Genomic DNA, 10,629 nt, shown 5'->3' with positions numbered 1-10,629 from the left:
AGTATTGCTCGGTTCCCACATATCGAGCCGAGTCATCTGTAATCCAGGCATGCTTTGTCTGCTCCACGGTCAGATCGCCATAAGGTACTCCCCATTTCACGGGAGACTCGCGTTTCTCAGATACTTCCGGTGGTATGTAATCTGAGGGTGGTTTGTTGGCTACGTGCTCATGTAATTTTGCAACCCCAACCTTCCCTGATTTAGCTCTGTCTTGAATGTACCATTTCCATTTAATTATACTGGCTTCTTGAGCGTGTTCTATTCTGTGTGTTTTAGGAGAGCTCAACACCCATTGCATAATCGGGATTTCCGACCTCATCAATACATCACGCCCCACTGTCATTTGCTCAGTATCGACAAGGGCCCAATAACATGCCAGCAATTGCTTCTCGAACGGAGTGTATGAGTTACCAGCATCGGCCAACTTACGACTCCAGAACCCCAATGGCACACGTTTCCTGTCCTGTTTCTGCCACACACTCCAGTTAGCGTAATTGTCTTGCCCAGACACATACAATTCCACTTCGCCTTCCTTCAATGGCCATAAATCAAGCACCTGCTGCATGGTATCTTTGGCCAAATCAAATGCTTTTTGCTGCTCTTCCCCCCACTGAAACTCATATTTTTTTTGTTTCACTTTGTAGAGGGGGGCCAGTATCTGCCCTAAAAGGGGAATGTTTCAAAAAAGGTAGTAGGTGCTCCTCTCCAGAAACAACATGGCATGATAACCTGTTCTGAGATGAGAGTTTGCAGCACACGCGTTTTGCTCACTGTACTTTTTACAGATGGGAAATATCCATTTGCATATCAGTCTTTGTCCCGCCCACATGGGCAGTCCAGCACCAAAATGCTATGGCAATTCCTCTCTGAACAAGAGTACCAACAGCAACCCCATACACGTGTTTCAGCCTTGCTGAGCATCATCAGTGAGGTGAAGCTGTGCCTCTCTGAGCACAGTGAGTAGGGAGTCCACGTCTGATTGCCCCCAGGTAACTAACTCAGGATGAGCAACCCCATTTCTGTGTTCAATGGTAAAATCAAACTCTTGCAGGCTGATTGACCATCTCAGTAGTTTGAGGTTTTCCCCTTTGATTTTCATCAACCATCTCAAGGGTTGGTGGTAAGTCTGAATGACAAAAGTGCATTGGAGATAGCCGGGGAAGATGGCGGATAACAAGGGCTCCACACCAAAGCTGAAGGATCTTGCTTACCTGAAAAATCAGTTGGAAGGTTTACAGCGGCCAGTGGAGGAGGAAGTGCATGCCGGTGTGGCCCAGGAAGGCTTGTTGGTGGCATCAGCATTTCTGAAAGGTTTCTTTGCTGGCTATGTGGTGGCCAAGCTCCAGTCCTCAGCTGTGCTAGGCTTTGCGTTGGGCGCATGCACTGGAATCTATGCAGCACAGAATTATGCTGTTCCAAATGTTGAGAAGACCATCGGAAATTACTTCAGCTCTTTAAGGAAGGGGCGTGACTAGCAAGGGAGAATTTCACCTGAGAAACGGCTCTCATGTTACAGGCCATAACCATTGTGCACAGTGAATAAGCCTGGACACTCGGTTCCTCCTCAATGCAACATTTACATGCAATTTTATGTCATCTGGGAAGGATTTGTGTAGGTCAAAATGAGAAATGATGCTCAGCAGCACTGATCATACAAAATTAATTTAGAGATTGAACTGAGGCTATTAAAGCCAAAGCATTTCCTCCAAAAAGTTATAAAAAATATAAATGAAATGTTTTTAATAATTGGTATTTAAAGACAAATAATACATTTATTTCAGCAGCAAAAAAATAAAAAATAAAGAAAAAAGAAAAAAATAATAATTTCAGAATGAATTCTCCCAGGGAGACTTTATTTCAGAATAAATTCTCCCAGGGGAGACTTTATTACGGGGCAGGGTTTATTTCATCACAGATCTCTTAGGTGTGTATTTGTGTGACTAAACAGTTTTAGTGATTAACTCAACCTGTTATTTCACATATATCCATTCCTGCCAGCATCACAGGTTATAAACCCAGGGTGCTGATAACAACAATACGTCCTCTGGTGTTCTTCATCAGGCATTAAGGTCAATGTTGGGCCCCGGGTTGGTACTGTCTGGTGAAGGGTGTATCACTACTTAAATGCTATGTTTCAATAATATTTTGCTGGGCTTTATTTTCTTACTTTTCGTTTCCTTTGTCTATCTTTTTATTTTTTCCTTACTATTTACTTTACTATTTCCTTACTTTTTATTTTTTCATGATTTTGTTCATTCTTTTCTTATTTTATTTTCCATTATGCAGAGAACGGGAAAGATGTCAGGACCTGTGTGCCAACTGGAGGACACTTTTTTCTGGCTTTGCAATATTGTATTTCAAGTTTGTGCTCCATTTTAATAACCACAATGTTTTACAATTAAATATTTCATGGCAGTGCCCTTTTTAAACAACTAATGGGGCTGTTAATTGCTTATGTTTGGACTTCCCCCCTTTTAACCAATTGACCAATCTGTATCGGTTTCTTATCCATCAAATGCTGTCCCACAGCCTCATGCCTACCCTACCTACAAGAAGGAGGGCTCATAAAGGCAGTGCTAAATATGAAGAACTCATTGGTATTATCTGAGACAAAAAAATCATTGCAACTTTTAAGACTCATGCTGTGCTAAATAAAACTGGCTAATCAACAAATGAATTATCCAACACACTCCAACTCCAGTGGCCCCTATGTTTATGCAGACAAAGACGCAGAAGTTTGGGGGATATCACAGAGTGGTTAAGATTACCAGGTGACTTATCGGTGGCAGCTTTTCCAGAACGGGGTTTTGCATTTACTTTCGTTTTTCTTGTGTCCGTGTTAGTAGTTAAACTGATCCAAGACTATGGCCTCATCACGACTTGGGCGGTAACGGTAACGCTATTAGCGCGGGCGGTATTAGCCCTACTGCCGAACTCCCCGACGCTAATAGCGCCGGATCACGAGTTCTGCGGTAATGTAAGTCCCCATTCCCCACTGAGCCCATTCGGGAATGCCCCATTCCCCATTGGGTTCAATGGGGAATCTTCGCGCTAATACCGCCGGCGGATTTCCCACCGGCGGTAATAGTGCAAATTTTCTCACGGATTTCCCCCCAGCTCAGAGCTGGGGAGAAATCCACCGAAGCCCTGATTCGGCGGACCCTTAAATCCAGCGGTAATCCGCCGGATTTAAGGTTTACCGCCGAAATTGTGAACTCTTAAGAATACAATTGATGGAGAAATGAAATCCCAGGGCCTGGTCATGTTGTCCCGGGTTGCATGGAATAATCTGGCAGCCTTAACTCGCACTGACCGTATGGGAAATATAGTAAGCTATATGTGGCTTTGTTCTTCTCAATGGCATTGGCGTTCACTAATACAACAGCAGCACACCGTCACGAGCGACTTTAAAACTCTCAATAACCTATTTTAAATCAAATCAAACTCTCTGCAGCATATTCCCCCTTGAAAATGCAGACATCCTGGAGGCTTTCAGTGCACATATGAGAAGTATGCAAATCTCCTTTTAAAACATAATGCCATCTCAGCAACCCTTGGCTTAATGCGATATAAACACGAAAGCACAGCTGACTAAATAATATATACGGGCACTTGAAAGCATGAACCAATAATTGCCCATGGCGATAAGTACTTCTGATTTATCTAAGGAATGGGGAGAGTGCCTTGAGTGTGTCAGAGCTGCACGTCAAATACCGAATGTAAACACATTAGCAGAGTCCTACTGTACCACGGTGGAGCGTGCCCCTCTCCTCCGCAAAGCGCAGACTCCATTCATATGCAAAGCGCCAGTGAGCTGGGCGATTCATCAATACGCATTTGGGATCCATTATGTGGTGGAAATATAGGGACCCTCATTGAGCGTCTTTGTTCCCTTTGTTCTGCGTGCTAAGAGCGAGCTTCCGCAGAGTAGGTGACTTCCAAAGGATGTTTTTTGTTGGCGGACTGTAAGTGAAATATGTTCTACAGTTCTCCAGTGACGCAGGATTCTAGTGGTCTGTTCTAGTTCAGAACATGTAAAGTAGGAATGGGTAGGCTGATTTGCCTGATAGAAAAATCCATTCAAGTTTTCAGTACCTTCAGAATTTTGACCAACTCCATTTCAAGTTTTTAGCTATTTATTGTTTGTGGTTTCCTATGTAAGTCGTCTTACCTCATCCATAGGACGTCGACCACCGGCTATTGTATATATATAATGTTGATCCAGAAGAAAACAATGAGTGGATACCTCAATTACAATAACAAACTCATTTATTTAGCATATTTGTGAGTTTAATTAAGGTATTGACTCATTGTTTTCTTCTGGATCAATATTCTATTCAGCCCCCAACACAGTACAAGCAAACTGAACTATATTACAGGGCCTGCCGTATCGTCCCTGTAGTCATGGTTAAGTTGCTCAACCCATAGAAAGAGCACTTTTTGGGTGGCTTATACTGCCCCCCCCCCCAGGACGAATTCTCACAAAACTTTAATAAAAAGAAATATGGCCCTGTTAGGTCGATTCTGCGAAGTTTGGTGAGGTTTCGTCAAGGGAGGAAAGAGTTAAAGGGGGGGAACATTTGTGGTTCTTCCCATAGCCGCAATGAAAAGAAATATGTGCTCACCCCTACAGCCCAAAGCTCTGGATGGATTTTCACCAAATTTGCGGCAGGTGCAGCGGCTTGGTCGCGAACGCATGCTTTTGTACATTTGGTGTAAATCTGTCCAGTAATTCTTTTTAAAACGACCAAATAGTAGGTGAAAGAAATTTGTGATATCTGGGTTTGGCTTGCAAACTGACTTCCCTCTTCGATCCGCAGACGGGGACCCGATTGGCAGTGGGGAGGGTGGGCGTGATGTGCACAGACATTGGACATAGTCGCTGATTGGATGGTGAAGAGCGTGAAGCACGTCAAATTTTTTTGAGATACCCGTCATGTTGGATTTGCAGACATTCGCCAGTGTCCGCGGACATTGCAGTACAAACATATTAAGAAACACAACATTGCACTTGTTAAATTAATGAAACAATATCTGGGGAGGTGAGAGGTGATGAGGATGGGATGGGATATGGCCTCAAAAAGTCAAATAAACAGGTGTGTGTTTCTCCGATGTCCGTGAATATCTCACCGATATCATTTCGATTGCAGGGGGTTAGGGGTGAGTTTCAGTAGTTCACTGTGTATGATACATACTTGCTACACAGTTAATTGTGTTGTGGTCAGTGGCTAGATTCTATAACATGTGCACTGGAGACAATGACTACAGTAGTAGTATGTGGATTGTAATTATAGGTAATGTAGTATGAGTAAGACCAGAATAATTATAGTAGCGATATGTGTAAAGTAATTGTCTGCAATGTAGTAGCAGTATACAGTGTTTGTAACATGAGGTATTATTAAATTGAGTCATTCGGAGAGAAAAAAAAACATACTGGATAAAAAAAGAAAAAATGAAATAGAAATATTACAAATAGTTGCAAGTAAACAGTTGTGAGACACTTATGTAAGTGGACTACACATTAAAACATATAAGTGTATTGTTACATACTGGTGTGCAATAACACATGAATTGGTTTATGGCACTCACCTTACCCTTACATACCCCCCTGACTAGTATCAACGTCATTTGGCACCTGTGATGGTGTGCTCGAAAGGGGGCAGGTTGGATGGAGAAGCTGAAGGTGTGGGACACCATGTGCACCAGAAAGGTATCTTATGCACTGTGACTATTGTAGAAATGGATACCGCAGTATTGGTGTGTGCAGACTCTCCTTTGAGGAACTCGTTCCTGCAATGAACATATGTATGAGTCCATTGAATATTGTCCTAGGCCTATTGTGCTTACCCTATAAACTGAGGAACAGTTATCGCCCCCTGGGCCTCTTGTGTTATTACCCCCTACTCCCAATCTCGTTGGGTTGCTTGTCCAATGACTACTGACACATTGTAGGTAGTGTTGGCAATAAAAGCTGTGGATTTTACTACACAATTATATATATCATAGTAACATTTCATTGCTAACATTTTGCATTAAAAACATGAAAAGGTGCTTTTGGACACAAGGGCAGTGGGTGTACATCTGGCCCGTGCCGCTTTCTTTTCCCACTACTGTATGACAATGTTTATTGTACTGTCATTCTTTTTTTTGTCTGTGTTTTAATGTTATTCTTATTTTTCCTGGTGGGTGGGTTGGGTGAAAAAGTAGAAGTGGTCATGGTCGCAGAACGGTTCCTTTGCACTCCATTCGGAGTGGTGTGTGAACTGGAGACCCTTGCTGGCACGGCTCCTTTTGTTTGCTTTTTGTGGCCTTAGGCCATTCGTTTGGTGGTGGCATTGCTGCCCTTGCTGTCTGGCTGGTGCCGTAAATTATGCATATATATGTATTACCCCTCCGTCCTCTTATGCCACACTTGCTTCCCTTCACTCTCAGTGTTCTATACTTATTGTGCTGTACTAATGTTGTACAGCTTCAGCACCGCTGCACTCACCCTATTGATCCCCGCAGCCACTGCTTATGTTTTCACTTCTTCTCGCTAAATATGGTGACCTTATTTCGTGGTGCTAGCCCTTGTTACAGTCCTCTAACTTTTATCTAGAAGCTGAACGTGTGCAAAGCAATGACACTCTATAGGTGGTCTTGGTGCTTCATTTAAGGATGAAATTGAAGATCATTGTATTATTGACAAGAATGTGTGGCATGTGTTTCCAGAAACGAAACTGACTTGGGCACGCTGTGAATGGTACATGAAGAGTGGTATTGTTATGTGCCCTTGAAAACAGTGCACTAAGAATTTGTGGGAGTAAATGTGTCGGCAATCTGCAAAGAAATGATAAGATTCACTGTATTAAAAGCAGACATTGGAAAGTAATGTTTGTATTTTACAAAACTGTGTTGTGAAGCGGTTCGTCGTGTACAACATTAAAAAAAAATGGATTTTCAAAATGCAATCTAAGCAACATTTTACGTGAAAGCTATTGAAGTGTGGTACTGTCTGCCATATGATCCATGCTGTAACGCATGAATGTTGAATTTGCTGCAAAGTGTAGACATAGGACGTTACCAGAAACTTTAAATGATAGGCAAAATATGAATGTATTTGTATATTGAACTGTAAATTGGTTACTTATATATGTTTTTCTGTCCTCTATTTTACATAGATATGTGAAAGAGGATAGCTCAGGGGCAACATGCTCGCCTTGGAAGCAAGATGACACAGAACAACACAGGATCTATCCCCTGGTCCGTGCTTAGAAACCTCTGGGTAGTAAGCACATTATAAATAACCTATCATATCATATCATAGATATATTCTTCTTCTGTGGTTGTGTCATGGGTTCAGTCTACCGGACATTTTTTTTTTAACAGTGTTTGGACAATAATTATCAACAACGGATTTGTCATAAACATTGATTGGGATGATCGTCAGACAACAATTTGTCCTTTTGCCTATTGCAGTACCAAGAAGCAACTTACAGGCCGATTCATGGAATTAATGTGCGCTGAAAATGTCCACGCAAGCGTGCGAATCGCAGCGCAAGTGCGAAAATCGCAGCGAAACCCACGCACAGCGATTCATGGAAGTCCGTGTGCTGTAAATCCTTGGATGTGCGCTAAAATCCTGCGTGGCGCACGCAGGCGCACACGTCATCAAACAGTGTGCGGTACGCGCACACGAAAGCACACATAGCGCAGCGCACACAACAAAAGTAGGCGTAACACGGGGCATAACACGCAGAATGGGGAAAAACGCGTGAAAATGTGGTGTTACGGGGGAAGTACAGGAGGCAAATGCACGGAACGCCCACACGCGTGCCTACAACACGTATTCATGGAATCGAACGAGGCTAATGCGTGCACCAAAAAAGACGCCATAACCAGAAACACGTACGCCAGCAGGAAGCAGGTGTACGTGGACCCGCGCAGCATAAAAGTGCGCGCAAACAACAAACAAGCTCAAATGCCACAATGAATATACCGTTCCTCGCAGCAGTGGTCGTGGGATACCGCAGGAGGAGGAGGAGGATAGTCAGGGCCAGAATTTTTACACCCAGGACCAGCCTTTTTGGGATGCCTGCTGACCAGGTGTATGGGAGGTACAGGTTTCCACCTCACATAATACTCGACCTGGTGAGTGAGTGGGAGGATGACCTCACATCACCCACCTTGTGCTCCCAAGCACTGAGCCCCTTGCAAAAGGTGCTCACTGTACTGCACTTCTTGGCTACTGGGTCATTTCAGCGGACAAGTGCCATAGTGGGGGTTGTCACAGGCCACGCAGTCACGCTGCCTACACCAGGTCTTGGCCATCATGACTGCACGCCCCTCAGTCCGCAGGCACATATACCTGCCCAGAACACCTGCAGAAAGGCAGGCTGCTATCCAGGATTTTTACGGCGTGGCACACTTCCTCAAAGTCCTAGGTGCCATTGATTGCACCCATGTGGCTCTACGTCCTCCCAGGGCAACTGAGCACATCTATAGAAACCGCAAGCACTGGCATTCCATCAACGTGCAGGTAGTATGTGATGCCAAGGGAATCATCACCTCAGTATATGCCAACTATCCAGGGTCCACCCATGACAGTTTCATATATAGAATGTCAACCCTAATCCGTGACCTAGAAGCTGGGCGGCATGGCGATACGTGGCTGCTTGGTGAGTATAAATGTCACTGCACATGCATGCATGTCAGATACCGAGTAATGTCACAACCCCACTAACGACACCAATCATCACCTCCCCAGGGGACAGTGCCTACCCTCTGAGCACCCACATGATGATGCCAATTCGGAACCCCACCACACCATCCGAGGTAAGATACAACACAGCCCATATTGCTACCCGTGGCATATTGCAGCGCACATTCGGAGTGCTCAAGTCACGCTTTCGCTCCCTTGACCGTTCTGGTGGGCAGCTGCTATATGCTCCGCCAGTAGTGTGCAGATGTGTCCTGCACAACGTTGCAACACGCCGGGTCCTGCCGGTGGACATGGTGGTGCCCCCACATCCCCAAACACATGCACAGCAGCTGCGCATGGGAGGGGAAAGGGCACATGGTGAGGCAGCCCATACGCAGCTGGTGGCTAATTACTTCACCTAAAATCACACCGCTGTGGAGTGCACACAGCCCTGGCACATACCAGCTGACAATCAATGATGATGACATAAGGGGCAGTCAACTGTCACAACCATACCAGCCTGAGATTGGTTACCTGGAAGTGTTACATTGTGTGCATCCCTACCTACCCAAAGAAAGATAATGCTGTGTCATTAAAAGATATACATTCATGCTGCATGAATGACTACCCCCTAGCAAAATACAACATGAAAATAGCGCCATGTCACCCAACCCCTCCCCGTCTCCGCCACCCAACACGCCATGGCATGTCATGCAAGGTGAAAGCAAACAAAGCAATGCACAAGAACTGTCCCAAATGGAAACTGCCCACAGACAATATGCTCCCAGTAATCAATAACAAACAGCACACATGACCAAATACTTACCACCAACACAATACAGCAACACAGCATGAAACATTGCAAAAACATGACAGTACAAAGTCAAAGTAGTGGTAGTCTTACAAACTGAATAAGCCAGCACATCGACCCCATGAACTCCATCTGCAAAGGAGACGGCCTTGTGAAGACATGAATAAGGTACCTGCAAATTTTGAGGAAGACATGGATGCACAAGCACACATCAATACACCATGCAGTGTTCAATACAGCAACAATACCCACTAGGGATGTCCACACAGTATTGACTACAGACTGCCCATACAGCTCATGGGAGCCCAATGTCACCGTGTAAGTCACTGTCACTTGGCCACACCCTTTGCAAGCCCATGGAAATGGGAAGCAAGAGGGGTGTGTGTGTCACGAACCCAAGCATCTAACCCAAACTCAGGACAAGCCTGCATGTGCCCAGCCGGAATAAACAGTGGATGCCCAGGGGAGCCACACAAGGCAACACACTGAAAAAAAAAAATGGCCATGTTGGGGCCAAGGAGGGGGGGGGCACCCAGGAGATTCGAGGACAGGGTGCACACCAACACCCACCTGCGTGGATGTTGGGAAAAAAATACCTCCAGGGGCTCATGGCCTGCACGGCTATGCCATTGTGGGAGAACTGCTGTCAGTCTCTTCACCCTCTGCTGCTGCATCAGGAAGTGGTGGTGGAATGGGAGACAGCCCACGCAAAGCCCTGGTATGGTCCTCCATGGCAGCAAGTATAAGGGGCTGGAAGGTCTGATTCTGGAGGATGATAGTGCGGAAATCCCCATGCAGCACCTCACGGGTTGCCTCCATTTCTGCACGCATGGCCTCGCATGATGCCCGGATCTCCTCACGGGTTGCCTGCAGCTCAGCTGAGAGCAAATGTGTGAGCTGCTCCAGCTGCTGTTCTGCGCTAAAATTTCTGGAAGCCTCAAGTTCAAGCAGAGTCTACCTGATATTATGGAGTTCTACCCTCAGGGCTTCCCTGTGGCCCTGTGACTATTGATATGGCTTTGCGCAGAGTCTCCAGTGCCGCCTGTCGGTCCCTGTTGGACGCCAACATGTCTTCCCTGTGTGATTGGCAAATGGAGTCTGTTGCCTGCTGTTTTTGCTCCATCTGCCTTTCATGGGG

The 10,629-nt window shown here is 45.2% G+C and overlaps 1 protein-coding gene across 1 annotated transcript; it reads left to right on the top strand.

Annotated features, from left to right (window-relative positions):
* Positions 1-1,163: 1,163 nt before the first annotated feature.
* LOC138504699 (SLC35A4 upstream open reading frame protein-like) lies at positions 1,164-1,475 on the top strand. Its single transcript, XM_069625256.1, has one exon. The coding sequence runs from the start codon at positions 1,164-1,166 to the stop codon at positions 1,473-1,475; it is 312 nt and encodes a 103-aa protein (XP_069481357.1).
* Positions 1,476-10,629: the final 9,154 nt, after the last annotated feature.

Source organism: Ambystoma mexicanum, chromosome 11 (assembly GCF_040938575.1).
Source record: "Ambystoma mexicanum isolate Mex_15411 chromosome 11, UKY_AmexF1_1, whole genome shotgun sequence".
Lineage (NCBI taxonomy): Eukaryota > Metazoa > Chordata > Amphibia > Caudata > Ambystomatidae > Ambystoma > Ambystoma mexicanum.
This window is presented reverse-complemented; position numbering and strand designations above follow the sequence as displayed.

Excerpts from the sequence above, each read along its gene's own strand:
- LOC138504699 (XM_069625256.1), top strand. The coding sequence starts at position 1,164 with ATGGCGGATAACAAGGGCTCCACACCAAAGCTGAAGGATCTTGCTTAC.